Below are 20,139 nucleotides of genomic sequence, written 5' to 3' on the forward strand. Positions count from 1 at the left end.
TCATTATGAAAATTATGAAAGGAATTATTTCAGAATCATTGAAAGAAATAATTTCGTAACTGCTTTTAGAGATAATTTCAGAATTGAAGAAATAGCCATTTTCTGGATAGTATGCCGGGACGAGGTCGGTGTCAAAAGTCATCTGGTTTTCACCGGGACTCGAACGCAGTCCTCTTGCAAACCTGGCAAGCGTGTTACTATATACACCACTGGAGACACGACCCTGCCTTCCTTATTTCACTCATTATGACGTGAGGCGATGAAGTAGAGGCATTAGCGTGTGTAGCCTCCCTTAACTTTTCTTCCCGACTTGACCTGGGCGTAATTAATACCCAGACAATACCTATTTCTTCTATGTATTGGGATGAGGAAATTAAATGGCCTCAATTTCCGAATTGTTGAAAGAAAAATCTTCTAGAATCATTGAAACGAATAAGTACAATCACAGTACTAATGAAATAATAATAATTTCACTCTGGCATTACTTTTAAAAATAATTTCGGACTTGATAAGAGACACAGTTCGTGAAAGTTTTTTTAGAGTTACGTGATTAGAAGAATAAAAATGTATTTAAAAATCAGAATTTTGAGATGTGTGTGTGAGAGAAATAACTTCAGAATTATTGAAAATTCATATCTAATTAAAGAAATAATTTCAGTAATTTTTTCTTCACTTCACAATAATTTTTGACAGCCCAAATTTAACGCGGAACCCGTTGGCCCTCGTCCGTTAAGACACCACTGAATGAATGAACGCCAGGGGCTCTGCCACCGGACTTATCCCGTTGCCGAGATCTCTTCCAGCCCAGCTTCGTGGCAGAGTCTGGAACAAAGTGAGTGTACCTAACAGTCTGAGTGTGTAGTTAGTGCTGCGTCTGATATTGCTAAGACACCACTGTGCATATTGTCTTCGTGAATAAAAATATCATCTTACAATTCCAAATACCGCTTTATGACTTGGCGGCCGTCGGACTTCATGGGAAATTTCAATTTGGCCTATATGCCTGAAAAAGTGAAGACCCCCCAAAGAGATTGGGCCCCTCCGCTTCTAATTTTATTTTTCCCTTTCACATTGACAGCCTTTGTAAGAAATTCTGGAGATACTGTATCCCTTTCAGACCCTGGTGCCTCAAATGTGTGGATTGCTTTTTGTCACTGTAGAATTGTTTCTTTTGGCCTCAGGAATTTAAGCCCTGACTTGAAGGATTGGGTAAGTTTTGAGTTAGAAAATATGGTGAATATGAAATTTGGGGGCTTTCATCAGAGGGCAGCACTTTGTTGAACCTTCAGTGGGGTTTTAAGATTGCTTCCGGGAGAAAGTACCCCCAAGAAATTGATTTATTACACAAAATTTAGTGATAAAATTCTAGAAAAAATTGTTTGTGAGGAGGAATATATCCTCCACAATCTTATCTGAAAAAATTTGAACGAAGTGAATCATATTTATTTATAGAATATTATTGGCTTCGCTTGTCCTATACGAGAGAATGCGGTTGAATGTGACATAGATATCGTTTGATATTGTGCAAATAGTGATCGCGGGAGGGTCGACAATAGAGCTAGGAGAGTTTGTTCCAAATGCAAATTACAAGGCCACAACAGGCAAAAAGCCCAACGAGGTGGCTGAGAAAAAAATGCCCATAACAAATATGAATATCGCATATTTCTAAAATGCAGCACCCCTTCCCAACAAAAATCTCAGTATCCAATAGTATAAGGCAACGTTCGCAAATACGCATCTAGATGCACAATTCAAGCATCAAAATTCAGTTTTACTCCAAATATCATTGAGGAGTGAAAATAACCCTTCAAATTCAAATAATTTTTTTAGTAGAATTATTTCTCACTGATAAAAAAAAAATACCTGTCTTCTTATATTAAAAATACCCCTCAAAATTTTGGACAGGAGTGAAATTACCCTTCAAGATTATATTTTCGGATAATTTTCGGAAGAAAGAAGCTGTATTCAAAGCAGTCAATAGAAGCAAAAAATAGGTTGTATTATCGGGGAGATGGTCGATTTCTTAACAAAAAAAGGAAGGAAAAAAATTTGCCGACTTAATTTTTAATGCATTTTTTGAGTATCAAAAATGCTAAAAAAAAAAAACATTTTGAAAATTCCAAAAAATGAATGAATGCTCGGATTTGAAAGGGGTGTGTGTTTAATTATTCATTTCCCAATAACGACCTTCTCTTTTACCTGTAAAAATACCATTAAAATATTTTTCCTTTTCTGTAGAAACTGTCGGAAATCATAAATTAATGATTGATAAGTAATAAATGGCCCATCTCAAACGAAAGGCGTCACCGTGAAGAAAATTTGATTTTGCTGTCGATGCCACCACCTCGTGGGTGAGTGAGAAGTTGTCATTCTGTGCGAAACAGAGAGAACACTGACCTCGATTGATCGGATCTTTTTGCACCGAGTGCGAACTTATTGATTGGAATCTTTTTCCTCTCTGCTTATACATAATGTAAGGTAAAGTAACCTTGAAATTCTCTTGCGCTATTAAGGCTTCCGTGTGGCCTTCGTTCACGGCGAAAAATAAAACAAGGAAAAAAAAAATTTTTTTTATTCTTATCGAACGGTATCGATCGATCACACCGGTGCTAAGAATACATTAATTTAAAATGTATTATATAATGAGAGAGATGATCATTATATTGCGTGTGTAACGTTGTATTGCGTTTTATATGGAAAACCCCTTCGAAAAGCTGAAGTTTATTCACCCATGAAATAATTATTTCCCCCTTTTTTTTTAATTATGCAAATAAATTTAAAAAATATTTTTTTTTTGTATAAATTTATTTTTCAATTTTTTTTATTATATAAAATTTTTCTTTTTTTTCTATGTAAATAAATTTAAAGAATGCTTTTGTGCGAATAAATTTATTTATTTTTATTTCGTTATTATATAATTAAAAATTGAATTTGTTTTCTAATTTATTAATAATGAAATTGTGGAATTTTAAATACATTTTTTTCCTTATAAAACCTTTTTTTTTGGTATAATTTTTTTAAAATGAACTAATTTAATTAAAACCAGTTATTAATTTATTTCTTCTGAGGTCAATTTAGTTTATCTAGTTATTTAGAGTTGAAAATTTTGAAAATCAAAAAATTAAAATCATTGTTAATGATTTTCGAAATTTAGCCAATTGTAACTGTTAACTAGTGTATTGTTTGAAAGACATTGTTAACTATTATATTGTTTGAAAGACATTGTTAACTATTATATTGTTTGAAAGACATTGTTAACTATTATATTGTTTTAAAGACATTGTTAACTAGTATATTGTTTGAAAGACTGTTATACAAATACAAAAGCTGAAGCCGCTACAGACAAATTGTCCAACAAGGTGGCTGAAAAAAAAAGAAGAAAAAATCAATAAAGAGAAATAATTATGGAAAAAGCCCAAAAATACTAGAATGGTTGTCATAAGCCTAAATACAGTTACCCAATACTAATAAGTCAGAAAAAAGTAACTAAACAACTAAAATACTCTCCCATAAAAATAATGGTTGTCATTCATTTAAATATGGATAGCTTCTCGATTACTTCCACCTAGCTTATACGGAAAGAGCGCAAAGCATCCCAAGATGATCTCTCTGGGCGGTCAGCGGTCATGTCTATCTGGCTGTCTGTTTGAAAGACATTCTTAACTAGTATATTGTTCGCAAGACATTGTTGACTGGAGTATTGCTGACTTTGATAGCACTGATAACTAGGGTATTGTTCAAAATTTGATTGTCCATTATGAGTAATGGGTTAAAGTTTATTCAATTAGAAAAAAAAATATTGTTCAAAAGTTGCTATCAATTAGCACATTGTTTAAAAACCATTGTTCCCAATTAACATATTGTTTTAAATTTATGGCCTCAATTAATAATAATATTGAGCAATAATTAATAATACAATTAATAATTAATAATACAATTAATAATTAATAATACAATTAATAATTAATAATACAATTAATAATTACACATACAATTAAAAATTATATTAATAATAATTTTGAACACAAAATAATATAATTAATTAATAATTATATTGTTTACTAGGATATTGTTGGAAATTGCCTCAATATGACATTATTTGGGGAGAGGGATCTCAATCAAAGTATAATTTAAAAATCACTGTTTCAAATACAGTATTGTTTGACAGTAATTGTTTCAATTGCAGTGTTGTTTGACAGTGATTGTTTCAATTAGCGTATTGTTAAAAAATTCGTTGTTAAATCGAAATACTGTTCAAAAATTCGTTGTTAAATCGAAATACTGTTCAAAAATTCGTTGTTAAATCGAAATACTGTTAAAAAGTTCGTTGTTAAATCGAAATATTGTTCAAAAATTCGTTGTTAAACCGAAATATTGTTCAAAAATTCTTTGTTAAATCGAAATATTGTTCAATGAGGGGTGTTATTCAGAAGGCGTTTTCAGATAATAATCAAAAATTACTGTTGAGTTTTTTTGAAAAAGTCATTGTCGGACATTGCTTAAGATAATAAGCATATCAACCGGACTCATTGGTTTAAAAAGCAGTAATTTTCAAAATTTCCAGAAATATTTTCGAATGATTAATTATCGTAATCAAAAGCAGTATCGGAATACACCCAGCATCAAATATTCAGAACTTTCTGTCTCATTTAAACGCTCTCTTGCATCCAATTTCTTGGTAGAATTTCACGACAAAGAAAACGAAATATTTCACTTCTTCTTAATCTATTTTAGAGTCAAAATCGTTCCTGAACTTCTCCCGCAATTATTAACTTCATCGATGCTCTTTTCATGGAAATCTTTAATCTTCTTACATTCGATGTTCAACACTAATAATCTCATGAAAAGAAGCGACGGCCATTACGATGAGTAAATTAGAGCATCTTCTTCTTTTTTTAAAAAAAATAACAGTTTCCCATGAGAAAGTTCGATAGGGATTTCGTAAGAGTTAGATACACGCGAATGAATATGTGAAAATCCTTTTCCATACGCCACTGCCCTTCGGCAATCGCTTCATCCAGGCTGTCCCAAAGTGTTTGACAGTGGATATCTTTGCAACAATTTCAGTTGACGTGAGGGAGGGGCTGACAGGGCTACAGCCCCGAGGTCCCGCTAAGATTCTCATCAATTTTTGTCTGCGGGACTCTTCATTGGCATGAAAACTTGTCGTAGACCACTTTACGTATCTGGAAATGTGTCACGGGCCACTTTTAGTGAACTAGAAATGTGTCGCCAGCTACTTCATTGGTTTCAAAACATGTGGTCCACTTAATTGGTTTCAAAACGTGCCGCGGGCCACTTAAGTGATATGGAACTGTACCACGGACGTCTAGAGTGCTCTGAAACTGTATCGCGGGTCACTCAATGATCTGTAAATATTTCACTGGTCACTTGAGTGGTTTGTAAATGGGCTGTGGATCACTTAAATGATCTGGAACTGTACCCACGGTCCGCTTAAGTGCTCTGGAACTGTGTCGCAGGTCACTTAATTGATGTGGAACTGCACTGTAGGTCACTTAAAAAGACGTAAATGTGCCACGGGAAACTTGGTTGATCTGTAAATGTGCCGCGGATCGCTCATGAGATCTGGAAATTTTGATGTGGGCTTGAGTGATGTGGAACTGCACCATAATCCGCTTAAGCGCTCTAGAATTGCTTCACGGGGGACTCAATGATCGGTAAATATTCCACGGGTCACTTAATTGATGTGGAACTACACTGCAACTCACTTAAGTGATCTGTGAATGTGCCACGAGTTATTTAAGTGATTTGTAAATGTGCCGCTTTGTTCATTTTTACCAAATTGTGTTTGAGATGGCAAGTCACTTCGAGGCTAGCAGATAGCTTCATGGGCTGTGCATATATGATTTAGAGTTTGCATTTGATGCCAATGATTGAGGGTGAGGTTCAAAAAATTGAGAAATTAAAAATTCTAAAAATTCTGTAATTATTGAAATAGTTGACAAAAAATGTAATTGCTATTTATTGTGATTAAAATATAAAATGGTTGAGTTCGTTTTACTATTTGAGTGAAATCCCCAAAAATGGTTACTTTTGAGCCAATGAAAACTCGCCTACACAGTGATAAGTTGCCAAAACACAGTGATTTTATATATTTAATATCTCGATTAATATTGCATTAAAAACATGAACTTTTTGCAAATGACTTTTCAGAATGGGATCCACATTTAAATAGTCGGAAGTTTTAGCACACGGGAGACTGTATGTGAAAATTTAATTTCTTCATTTTTTTTTTGTATACGACCCCTCGAACAAATTTGAGATTTTAAATAACTTCATTTGAAAATTTTTGTAGTAAAAAGAGGGTTTCCTAAACTCAACGGTTGCGGAGATATCTGCTGTGCAAACAATTTGGTAAATGAGCCACGTTCTTGATTTTATATGTCAAAAAAACAAACTTTTTAATGCAATAACAGATTGCTGTTAAGGTGCGCCTTCGATATTACACGATATAGACGTATAATAACTACTCGATCTTTTAGAAAACTTGGAAAAAAACCCCCCACAATAAGCCTGTTGGTTGCATTCCCTCGAATGTAACCGATGCGCTTATTGGTTGAATTTGTGATGTTTTATAAATGAACTTTCGTAAATTTTTTTTAGTGTAATCCCGGCCTTAGTAAAGAAATGAATTTGAAAAGCAGGTAGATCAAGATGCGCTTAGGCATAGATAGATCCCATAGCTTGGTTGCAAAACCAGATAGATCCCAAAAGGAATAAAAAAAATTATCTCAAAAAGCTAATATTTATACAAAGCTGAAATTTGTTCAAGACCTGTGCCTATCCGAGGCCCGGATTGCACTATACTTTAAAGCATAGTTTCCCAACCTTTTTTCTCCCATCGCCCCCAACGCAATCTAACCCCCATAGAATCCTATGTTATACCCTTAGCTTCTACCACCCCCCTGAAACATTCCATCGCCCCCCAGGGGCCGTTAACGCCCACGTTGGGAATCACTGCTTTAAAGTTTTGTAACAGCTCTTTTTGTGATAAAACTTGAAAAATGCAACCAATAAGCGTTATCGGTTACATTCACTCGAATGTATAACCGACGAGCTTTTTGGTTGTTTTTTCAAGTTCCGTAAAAGATCTTTTATCAAACTTTTTCATATCGTAATCCCGACCTTATACCAATTTGTAAAATAATAATACTAATAATAAAATTCTTCCATAAATAATGCAATTACGTAGTTATTTTTTGTTTCGGCTTAAAAAATTGTCAAAAGTGATCTATCTGGTTTTGAAATTAGACGGCTCGTACGCGATTCATAGGGCTTTCGACCTCATCAGTAGAGATGCATTCATTGTACGTGTGTATTATGTTTTGTGCGTCTTTTGTTAACGTTCGTCCAATGAACCCTGCTAGATGCATCAAGTGACAAAATATTCGACGATTTTGGAGGAAATGCGACATCATAGTCATTAAAGTCCGTTTACTCATCTCTTTTTTCCTCCTCCTTTCCATTTCTGTTTCTACGCTTAGTTGAGCATGATTAGAGCTTATGTCATGTCAATGCTTATGATATTGAAACAGCTGAACATTCCTTTCATCGCCCCCCCCCCTAAATTAACGCCTGTTACTTTGATTATTGTTAAGATTATTGTCCGACTAGTCTTTCTTGTCACTTTTCTACAATATGTTACTGGAGTAAACATTTTTTGATAGAAATTGTCCCAAAATGGAGAGAACAATAATAAAAATTTCGGACTACCTATGTCTTTTTCTACGAAAAGTCATTTTTATGTCAAATTTTGAACAAAATTCCTGTGATATTCAAAACACGATTGTAAAAAATTCTATGGATGGATTTTTTTGTCATTCTCACAGTATATTTAGCTAATAATGGTGCAGGTTATGAACTTAAATTTGAAGGATTATATGGTATGCTCATAAGTTACACCCAAATCTGTTGATGTACGTGTGAATTTTCTGAAATTTCATTGAACCTATCGTGTATACAGCACTTTAATTAGACAAATATATGTATATATGACATACCTTAGATTTTATTATAAAACCTTGACAATGTGAGGCAATATATCATATTAAAATTTTGTAATGATACAATGAATAGATTTTTAGAAACGATGTTTCAAACTCAAGTAAACTGTCAAAAACAGCATTCTTTGCAAAACGTGCTTAAAGTTTTCATTCACGGGTTATTCGTAAGTAAAAACGCAAGACTAAAGTGAAACAAACGCAACTAAGTAAAATGCAATACTAATGGCAAGCTGACAGCTTCACCCTCTAGGTCCTGTATATGTTTGAATATACGGCTATATTGGTTCAGTAATTTTTTATCTGGAAAGAGTTGATATTCCTTGCTTGCGTCATTTTTTAAGAGCTGCTAAAACTTTACGTGTTCGCACGTGAAAAATCGCACCAAATTGAGTATATTGGAAACAGAAATGAAGACAACAACTATTCAACTTTGCTGAGAATGATTTTATGGGTTTTTAGACTACATTAAAATCAAGGCAAACTGTATACTTCACCCTTAAGTAACTATTTTAGTTAATTAAAAATACACTAATTAATTAGATTGGCGTTGATGTATTGTTTCAGTTGAAAACATGCTAGAGCAGCGCCTGTAAAAAAAAAAATTAATACACTTTTATGGGGTTGAACATTGATTAGAGCTTATAACTATTAAAACAAATTTTTTTTTTGCTAATTTTATTTGTCGTGGCCTACGTATCATGCCAATAGATATTCGGTTAATTTCTTTGAAATGGAAATAACCAGTGGCATAAAGTTATTTCAAGATCGGGAGTTATACATTCATTGGTCAACCATAAAAGCACGGCAGTGTATTTGCATAAAATTTTTCCGCATGGTGAATACTATACACGCATTGACCGTAACTGTCTCGTTTTTCTTCCATGTCTTTACTGAAGCATCACCACCGGAAAAAAAAACAACAACAGTTTTTATTACTTTTAAAAAATCACTGACATATTTAACGCTCATTCATGTACGAATATGGATGCTCATAGGAACTGGAAATACGAATTCCCACCCTTAATAGAGGTATAAAAGTTATAGCTCGTAGGATATTCATGTGAATTAGACTATCATTGAGATTATGTAAATCAGTTCTCCATCGTTGTATTATGAAGAACCAATGCCTTGAATTCGTAAAAATACATTTTTTTTTCACACCCGGAAACAGGACAATAAGAGTATCTCGTACTATATGCATATAAGTTATGTTTCATCTTACGGATATCACAATACGCGCCATTCATTGTGGTCCACCAACCTTGTCACACTTTCTTCCAAGCGAACAGCTTCGAAAAACACTCCCTTCCCGTCCTCAATGTCAACACATTGAAAACGTCCGCTTGACGCAGTCGGAACGTACACAACAGAAACCATGACCTTCGTCCTCGATTAGGGCGTGCGATGTTTTCCAACTCAAAATATTAATACAGTAAAAAAAGGGTAACAGATATTCGAGAAGCGTAATCTGTGTTGTCAAACGCATCCTTTTGGTCGAGGATAACGCTTGTCACATTGTTTGAATTTCGTATTCTCTATCTCTTTCTTCCAGCATTGGAATTTCCAACGAACGTCACCGGTGACGTATCACGTCAATTGTATCACATGTTATGCGTTTATTTACTTGTTCGAAAGTGCTGGTCACGTGGGGGAACGGAACCGCGATCAACACTGCGATATGGCCAAATGCACGTGATGTGAATTCCACACACTCACTTAATCAAAAGCCGACATTATTGTGGGAAATTATCACCAGCAATATTATCAATACAAGCAGAAAAGCTCACTGAATTTTTTCTTATGAGTCTTTTACATCCGTCACAACTATCGAAAACATTCCACTGTTACAATTGCGGCTTAAACCCAATCTTATTATAGGCTACTGTATAACAAATGGGAGCTACGTGACAAAGATTTCATGATTGACGAATGAAATTCGCGTATGCAGGTTATGTGCAGGAAAAATTACAATACATAATTAATTATATAACAAGGTTCAAGAAACATTTCGGGATAGGGAAAAAAAATGAATATGTATGCTTAGGTTCCAGAAAAATTTCCGGACGTAAAAAATTAACCTGAGAGAGAGATTTTAGGACAATTTTGGGTCAGATAGGATATTAGCCGTATGGGGATTTCCAGAAAAAAAAATTAACAGCATAAAGAGATTTCACAAACACTTAGGCACGGAAAAAAATTGACGTTTAGGGAGGTTTTTTATAAAGTTTTGGGCCAAAAAAGACCATATAGAAAGGTTTCAGAAAAATTTCAGGATGTAAAAATATTTACTGTGTAGGGTGGTTCCAGAATATGTTTCAGTCCAGAAAAGAGTGCCCTACAGGGAGGGAGGGACCAGAAACATTTCGTATCAGGAAGGACGTTGGCCGTATAGAAATGTTCCAAAAAAAAAAATAGTCGTATAGGGAATTTTTAGGAACATTTTCGGGTCAGAAAGAAAAGGTAACTGTATAGAAAGCTTTCAAAAAAGTTTTGGACAGAAAAAAAATTGGCCCATAGAAACCAGAAAAAATTCGGGTCGGGAGAAAAAGTGGGCATACAGGGATGTTTTAGAAAATTTTCGGGCCAGAAGAAGATTAGCCGTATGAGGAAGGTCCAGAAAAATTTCATGACGCAAAAACATTGGCCGCATAGGAAGGCTCCACAAAAATTTCGGCTGAGAAAAGAAAAAAAAAACACTACATATATATAGGGTGGTTCAAGAAATATTTCAGTCCTGAGAAAAAAAAATTTGCCATGTAAGGAGTAACCAGAAAAATTTAGGGTCAGAAACGGAACTAGCCGTTCAGAGATGTTCTAAAAAAATGTTGGTCGTATTGGGAGCTATCATAAAAATTTCTGGCCAGAAAAAAAAAGTGGCCGCATAGGAAGTTTTCAGAAAAGTGTCGGGCCAGGGAAAAAGTGGTAGTATAAGAATCAGAAAAATTTTGTGTCAGAAAGAAAATTGGTCGTATGAGAATGTAGAAAAAAGGAGAAAAAAAATTGGCCGCATAGGAATGTCCAAAAAAAAGAAAAAGAAAATTGATCGTATAGAACAGTGTTTCCCAAAGTGTGCAATATCGCCCCCGGTGGGCGATGGAATGATCCAAGGGGGCGATAGAACCTACTGATTTAACATTGGATCCTATGTGTTTACTTTAGTTGGGGGGCGATGAAAGGAAAAAATTTCTGATGAAGGGGGCGATGGAACAAAAAGTTTGGGAGACTATGGTATAGACCATAATTTCCCAACCTTTTTTGTTCCATCGCCCCCTTCTTCAGAAGTTTTTTCTCCCACCGTCCCCCCCTCCCCAACGCAATCTAACTCATAGGATCCTACGTTATACCCGTAGCTTCCACCACACCCCTGGAACTTTCCATCGCCCCCAAGAGGGCGTTAACGCCCACGTTGGGAATCACTGGTATAGACCATAGTTTCCCAACCTTTTTTTTCCCATCGCCCCCTTCTTCGCACGAGCAATCGAATCAGCTGATTTCATCGATCACCATTCTTTTTACAGTTCTTGGATGCCAGGCACGTCGGCCGGACAATCAGTAAGGGTCACAGGACCCACCACCACAATAACACGATGCAAATTAGGCCATTTATAATCAGCATCATCATCATCGCGTGATCGAACGTCTTCGAGGCTCTTCAAATAGAAAACAATTCAATAGAAAAGAAAATAATAATAATAATAAACGGGAATACAATGAATCCCTATTTTCTATTTTTTCACACCCATATTCTAAAGTGGGTTTCGATTTTCAAATATATTAGGTTATCAAAAAAAGAAATCAAGTGTGACCTTTCCGTGTTTGTTTCATTCGGTGCATAATGACTGTCGATTTCATCGCACCAATCGCTTCGAAACTGGACAATGGGTCATTGGCACAATAAGAATAGTCGCAAACACGGTGTCCGTCCCTGCGTCTATCACTGCACTGCCTTCTAACATTGGGAAGCAGTTGTTGTAGAAATAAGAAGGCCCGAAAACCTGGAACATGCAGAAACAGGGCCACAATTTCCGGTAAGAGAAAATTTTATATGATATTCATTCTAGATATTTTGGGTAAATTTTTAATCAGAGACTTGAAATTACAGTAAATATTATGAAAGGGGATATTTCCGAAAATTTGCGATTTAATTTGCGTCCCTAAAGTTCTGAGCGTTCTTCTTTGCCACAATTTTGAGCTATTATTCGTGTGTTTCCAAGTTCTGGCCTTGTAGTTGAATTTGTTGTAGTGGAATCCCCGAAAACTCATTGATATAGCTTTTGATAGCATCACCAGTGGCGTCTTAATATGGTTGGGCCAAAAGGGCTCCTAACACAAGGAGGGGGGGGGGGAGAATTATTGTAGGCTTTTACTAATCTGAAAATTATTTCTTTTATAAATTCTGAATTTTTATCATTTGAAATTTCTTGTAATTTCTCTCATTATTTCTGAATTTTCGTTATATAATTTCTGTAATTACATCTCTCATTCATTTTCAATTATTTCTTTCATTAGTTTTGAAATTATTTCTTTCATTAGTTTTGAAATTATTTCTTTCATTAGTTTTGAAATTATTTCTTTCATTAGTTTTGAAATTATTTCTTTCATTAGTTTTGAAATTATTTCTTTCATTAGTTTTGAAATTATTTCTTTCATTAGTTTTGAAATTATTTCTTTCATTAATTTTTAAAATTTTCACCAATTCTGAATTTTTATTCATTTTGAAATTTTGTCTCAATTCTTCATATTTCTTAATTTCGAATGGGTCAAATATTCTGAATTTTCATTAGTTTTAGAATTATTTCTTTCATTAGCTTTGGGAATTAGTTCTTTCATTAGTTTCAAATCTTAACCATTTCTGAATTTCCATTCATTTTGAATTTTCAACAGTTCTAAATTTTCATTAGTTTTGGAATTAATATTTGTTCATCAGAGTTTCAAATTTTCATCATTTCTGAATTTTCAGTTTTAAATTTTAATTAATTTAGTATTTTCATCAAAAAAACATTTTTTTTTGTCAATTTTATATAGATATCTTTTAACATTCCTATGTAAAAATTTTGTAATTTTTAACTATAATTGTGATGTCCAGTATTTTCTCATGTTTGGGATTTCCATTTCCTCAATGAAAGATGGTTACCAAGATAAAATGGCGCACAGCAGTTCCAAAAATAAACACGCCCACAACTTTGAGGATGACCTAATAATGCAATATTAAGGTCTGTTCTCACATTTAAAATTTATGACGTATATTTTAGATTCTCTAAACTTGATTGAAAAACAGGATCCTATTCTCGAAATTCTTCGGATACATTCGTGGGATTTTCTTCTTAAGCTGAGAAAAACGCTTAAAATGATGTTGCATAACTAACCCAAAAATGAGATTCTTAACTCCAAAAGAAAGAATTAGATCATTCCTTCTCCTTATATTTTGAATTTCGTATTCAATTATTCATTCGGGATCAGCTAAGCGTACAAGGAGATGATAAATGTATGGCAGTGTTTATTCGGAATGTATTTAAATCGTGTATTAAACACACATGAAAGGAAATGAATGAAATGGGAGTAAGAAAATTTTCGGTAGAAAAATTTAATCGTGAATCTGAACGCATAAGAGAAGAAAATGAAAATCATCATTTGAATAGTTTATTGTCATCTTTTTCTGTCGATAACCCATTAAAATATTAATTAGCGCATGCGCTCAACATGGTTCTTGAATGGGTTCTTCGAGATTGAACAATTGAAATTATTATAGTTATGGGTTTTCTCCGTGCCTAATACAAACGAAATGGATTCTTATTGTTGCAATATTTAGCACACGTATCATAGAGATCTGTGAACAAATTAATTAATTTCTGCAAAATTTCATTTCTGAGGAATATCTTTTCTTTTTTTCTTGTGTTTTAATGATTAAACACTTTGATCAGAATTTTAATTCATTAAGACGGGGAAAGTACTATGTGAGTACTATTTCCCAGATTTTTGCGTGAAATGATGAATGTTGATTGTTAGGCAAGGGATATGCACTGTGCATGTATTTAAGAAATTTAAGAATGGCTCTCTGCGGTTCTCTTTAATTTGATATATCTGTGAACACATTGGAGAAACTGGAGTAATAGGCTGTCTAGGATCCCACTTCACAGAGAATTCTTACTGCAGGTGCCATTTTAACAACAGGTTCTCCAAGCTCAACGAAAGATTAGGTGTCGGTTCCACCGAACTAATGCGAACTGGTTGAATCCTGCCACTGAATGTGCATTGGCTGAATGTAACAAGGGATGTTTACCGTTGAACATTCATGTATTGAATAAAGATATGCGGCAATTGATATTCATAAATTGAACACAGAAATACATATTCACCAAATGCACTGCAAATGGATTTTCCTCAATTGAATGCAACAACGGGTGTTCAACAATGATACTTATCAATTGGATACAACCGGTGATATTCAGCAATGGACATAAATTGAATTCAATAGCGGATGTTCAACAATGGGTAGTCATCGATTAAATACAACAGCGGAGGTTGGATGGATATTCATTGATTAAATACGACAGCGGATGTTCAACAATCAATATTTATCGATAAAGTACAACAGATTAAGTTCAAAAATGAATGTCTATCGATTGAATACAACAGCTGATGTTCGGTAATAAATATTCATCCGTATTAAAGACAGCAACGGATGATCATCAACAAATATTTATTAATTCAAGAGTACGGATTTTCAAATGTAAGAATATTCATCAGTGTCATAAAACAATAACTTACGCTCAACAATGGATACATACAGGTGCGTCGGAAGAGCTTCGAAACTGTGGGTGCTCGTTTTTAGTTTTATATCGGTCATTTTAATTTCTGAATCAATTCTGGGGGTGCTCGGATTCATGCCACAAATTATCGTGGGTGCTTGAGCACTTACAGCACCTCCGGCTCCGACGCCACTGAATACATACTAAAGGCAACAATGAATACATACTAAAGGCAACAATGAATACATACTAAAGGCAACAATGAATACATACTAAAGGCAACAATGAATACATACTAAAGGCAACAATGAATACATACTAAAGGCAACAATGAATACATACTAAAGGCAACAATGAATACATACTAAAGGCAACAATGAATACATACTAAAGGCAACAATCAATACATACTGAAGGCAACAATCAATACATACTAAAGGCAACAATCAATACATACTAAAGGCAACAATCAATACAATACATAGGTGGAAATAGACTTGAAATTCTGGGGGCTGTGCATGATGATGTAAAGACGCAAAGCGAGTCAAGCGTATGAGTGAAAATGAGGGAAAAAATGCTCTTAAATACATAACACGAAAATGGATAAGTTCTCGAGTGAAATGCAGGGATTTTTACGTTGCGAAACTTTTCTCTTGTTAATAACGATAAATGCGATGGATAAAAAAAAAAAAATAAGACTCTTGTATAATAATACTCGGATCAAAAGATATTTTTTATGTTTTTTATCTCGAGAATTTCCTGTTCAAGCCAAATATATTCGTACAACAATGAACGGTTAATTTCTTTCGTAAGACTTCGAAATGGCGTCTCGGAGATTTTTCTTGTCTCTCGCTCAGCAGTTATTTTTTTTTCTTCCTTCCTACTTATTGTCGCTTTTATTGTCGTACGAATGATTAATCTCCAGGTCTTTCATAAAGACGACATATAGCACACTCATAGCCGATGTAAATTCGCCACAATATGTAGTAAACGCCCTCATTTCCATTTACTTAAGTACCCTATTTATTATTTATGTACATATGCATTTGTTTATATATGCATTTCCTTCTGCGTCATGGTTTTCGTATATAAGAGAAGTAAGGGGTTTATATCCTATAATATAGCGTAGTCTTTTCAACTGCCGTAATCGCAATGTGGTCCAAAGAGATTGGAATCCGTGGGGAAATTCCAAGCGACACAAACGTGTGAAGCGTTGAACTGTGCACTGAAGTGCCACGCAATTAGGGTACACCAAACATCGAACTGCAGTCGAACAACGATTTAACGAATCGGTAGAAATCGACAATTTTATTCGTGAAGTCAGGGTAAAATTGATCAGGAGCAAGCATAAACACACACAAATTTAAATAACACAACGGCAAATTTTAAAAGATACTTTGAGGGGTTGCTGTTACAACTAATTACTGTCAACAATTGAAAAAAAAAGTACATAAACTTGAGAAAGGATGCACGAAAAAAATTTGCTTGATAGAAAAGTTTGATACGTCCAACATAATAATAATAACATGATCTTCACGTATTCCCAAGGGGTCAGTATGATCCGTCCAGGGAATTTGTTAGTGTTAGTAGACATCCATGCCCGAACCGGGATTCGAAACCAGACCTGCACAGTGAGGAGCTAGTTCCCTAACCACTCGACTGCCAGGCGGCGTTTTTATCAAATTCTGTCGAAATTGTCATTTTTCCGCTAATCGAAAAATGTTTCTTCTTCAGATGTCCTGCCATTCTTTTCTTTTCGAGACAAAACATTAACTTGAAGTAACTTTATTTTATTTTTTTCCTGAAATACAAACATGCGGACTGCACATGTGCACAATGTTTCACAACATTGGTGTTACCACCGATCGCTGAAACTTTCCCAAGTACATTCTGAATGGCTTTATTGTCTCCTTTACTAAAACGAAGAGAACAGATTCCTGTTTTTCCCTTTTTTTTTGTTTCTAAAGAAGAGCTAAAGGTTAATTTCTGAGAAGCCAAATCTTTTCGGATTGCGGTTTTGATTAACTAGAAATGAGAAAAAGCATTTTGGGTAGTTCAAAAACATATTCGTTGCAGCGAGGTTTTTTTTGTTCGTTAAATAGCGGTTTAACCTCTATTTTCGCCCGAATTTCAGAAAACAAAATTCGTTAAATTGAGGAATTAGTTGAATCGGTGTTCTTTAAATCGGGGTTCGACTGTACTAACTTTCCTCTTCAGATTTTTCTCATGGCGATATTTCACTTTCGATATGTGTGTGTGTGTGTGTGTGTGTGTGTGTGTGTGCCAACCATCAAATGCATTTAATTCCTTCTAGATATTCTAGATAGGATGGGAAGTAAGATCACAAGCTCTTCATTATTAAGGGCTGTATTGCTAAGAAGAGAGCAATTTAGCTCTAAGCTGGTGTATTACACTATAACAGTTTATGAAATTCCTTTTTATAAAACTTGAAAAATGCAACCAATGTGCTTATAGGTGTGTTTGCTCCAATGTAAGCGATAAGATTATTAAATGCATTTGTCTAGTTTTATAAAAGAATTTTTATAGTGCAATACTAGTTTTAGCGATATTGCTAGATAGCTCAGATCAGTGTTCTTCAACCGTTGTGTGGCCCCACGGACAGCAAAAACATTTCGTCTAATTCATAATTTTAGATTTCATTTAAATATTTTTTTTGTGTATTAATATTCCCAGCTATACTAGTTTTTATTTCGGTCTTAGGCCGGGATTATACTATAAAAGTTTTGTAAAAATGCTTTTACAAAACTTGAAAAATACAACCAATAAACTGATCGGTTGCATTTTCTCGAAAGTAATCGATCAGCTCATTGGTTGTATTTTTCAAGTTTTATACAAAAAAGCACTTTTACAAGTGTACTACTTTTACAGTGTAATCCCGGCCTTAGCCGTCAGAAGGTCTGTGAATTGTTTCTTCATTGATTTGTCGGTCTCCAAATTATTATAACTAGAGTAATCTTTTCCTATTCATTCATTTTTTACCAATCCGTGAATTATTTCTACTACAGTCAAATCCCGTTATAACGAACTCCAAGAGACCGGAGAAATCACTTCGTTATAACGAAATTTCGTTACAAACGAATTCCAGGTTTTTTGTATTGTTTCTATGTGAACTTATCTGGTGGATTAGAAAAGTGTTCGTTAAAACGAGATTTTCGCTATAACGGTATTCGTTAAAACGGGATTCAACTGCATTTGTTTTTTTCCTCCTATTTAATTATTTTTTGTGTGTGGCAGTCCTTAAATTATTACTATACCACTGCATTTATTCCCCCCCCCCCATTTATTTATTTTTTGCCTTTCCGCAACAATTTCTTCACCTGTCCGAAGCTCTAAAAAGGTCATTACGGTTATCTACAATTATTCAATCGTGACACCTCACTACTAGTTACATTTCAACAGGTACCAATTCGTTAGAGAAGTTCCGCAGAGGAATATGGACGAGGTGCATTCGTGGTTTAGTAGTTCTGGAAAGGTTGAAGAACCCTGGCTTAGATGCAGTGTCCAGGAGGGTCGCTGTGTGGTCGTGCGGGCATTGCGCTTGACTCTCATCTTGAGGACCCGTTGACATACAGTGGTGGTCCTGTGAAGTTGGTTTTCTGCGGTTTTCCAACGTCAAGGCGTGGATGAGAGCCGGTTTCTTATTTCGAAAATTCTCCCCGCAGAGAGCAGACAGACCTTCAATACAACACTTACATAACATGAAAATTCAAGTATTTACCACCTTTATTTCAAAATACGGATGAAAGATGGCAGCACTAGCAAGAAACCGAAACAAACGCAACTCTAAAAACATAAATACGTGTTAGGACCATGCCTATTCATACACTCACACAACACGTTCCGGCGTGTACCGATTCCTTAGAAATTCCTCAGAGGAATGTGAACGGGGTAAATTGTATATGTTCGGTTAAGTAGTAGTATCTAGGGGTTTGTGTGTGTGTGTGTGTGTGTGATGCATGCCTACTTTTTTGTTCGTGCAGCTGCTAGCTGATCGTCTACATCCATTTATGTCTATGATACATCCTAATGGGCACGGAGTGTGCCAACAGGAAAGAGGATTCTGTTGCTTGGTTCGAGAAGACCTCCGTGGATTTCTCTGCAATTGAAATTGGGCCGCCTAGAATCCTGGATTTGAATATCATATTGAGCACTTTTGGAGCACTATGGGGATAGGAGTAGACCCACAAGAGATTATTCAACAATTGTGATCCTACTTGAATTGTAGATGTTCGGCAAGCAATACCGTCATCATATCTCCTCAAGGTGCTCGGATCCATACCTCGTGGTGTGGCAGCCAAGGTTGGAGGTGGCCCTACTCGTGGCAAGGTAGGTACCCCCTAGATAAAGGCACTTTCTAATGTATCTAGAAATGGAAGTCGCCTTCATTCACGGATCCAGCCATGAATTTTTTCTAAAACTCATTTCTCTTGTTTCATTGTCTATGAACCAAAGTAAATATTCGGGTGAATCTTCAGAGAATATCAATAATCAGAATATGATCTTTTTCAAATATGAATCTTTTTCAAATGACTTTAAACATGTGATGTATTTATTTTTTCGTTGATCAAATCATAACTATCTGTTCACTGCTTTTTTTACTTAGCGGCCGTCGTCACGTGCCTATGGAGGCAGACGTAATGGAGACGATAACGTCGAACATACGTTTGCATCACGTGCACCACGTGAATCCCGAGCACCAGGGCACCGGTTTCCACGCCATGAACTGCATGCGGCAGAAGGGTCAGCTATGCGACGTCAGCTTGAGGGCCGGAGCAGAGACTATAACGGCTCACAAAGTTGTCCTCGCGGCCTGCAGCGCTTATTTCCACGCCATGTTCAACTGTAAGTGTATTCCGAAACGTTTGAAATACAGTCACTTAATTCCCGACAGCAGTGATAGATAGCTTTTTTTATGGTCTTTTTAGTGATCTTACCGCGAGATGTTTTATTACAAGAGCTTTTCTCTCAAAAACCATGTCAAGTACAGAGGGGATATTAAAATAAGCTCCCATCTCTTACAGGCCTGTGGAGAACACTCCAGCTATCAATTTTTTTGCGAAACTTGGAATTTTTGGCCTTCTGGCCATATGGAAAAGAGATTTCCGGTGAAAAACCAAACACGTACTCTAAATTTCAACCAAAAGACAAAAAAATCTGGCGCTTTAAGGCCTAAAAAACGTAAATGAAAACACCAAACATTTATTTTCGTGAAAACAATTTTCTCAATGTGTTAGCTTCCTGTGTAAAGGACAAGTTTATACGTATGCATGTATATATCAACGGAGCGAGATCAAGTGACATGAAGTATCATATCAAGCCTTTTCAGCGGCAATCCCGAGATATCT

At 35.2% G+C, this 20,139-nt stretch overlaps 1 protein-coding gene across 5 annotated transcripts in view; it reads left to right on the forward strand.

Moving 5' to 3' along the window:
* LOC149087125 (kelch-like protein 17) overlaps positions 1 to 20,139 on the forward strand; it is an 86,989-nt gene that overhangs the window by 32,481 nt on the left and 34,369 nt on the right. For 4 of the 5 annotated variants that reach the window (XM_089231377.1, XM_089231375.1, XM_089231378.1 and 1 more), the window contains exon 2: positions 19,398 to 19,636. In XM_089231377.1, coding sequence (XP_089087503.1) covers positions 19,398 to 19,636 — 239 coding nt within the window. Of the gene's footprint in view, positions 1 to 11,965; positions 12,053 to 19,397; positions 19,637 to 20,139 lie in introns of those variants that run through there. The other variant, XM_089231376.1, reaches the window with a different exon arrangement.

The sequence above is a fragment of the Pholcus phalangioides genome, unplaced genomic scaffold, assembly GCF_987345545.1.
Source record: "Pholcus phalangioides strain wild (caught in Gottingen) unplaced genomic scaffold, Ppha-v1.0 ptg000004l_1, whole genome shotgun sequence".
NCBI lineage: Eukaryota > Metazoa > Arthropoda > Arachnida > Araneae > Pholcidae > Pholcus > Pholcus phalangioides.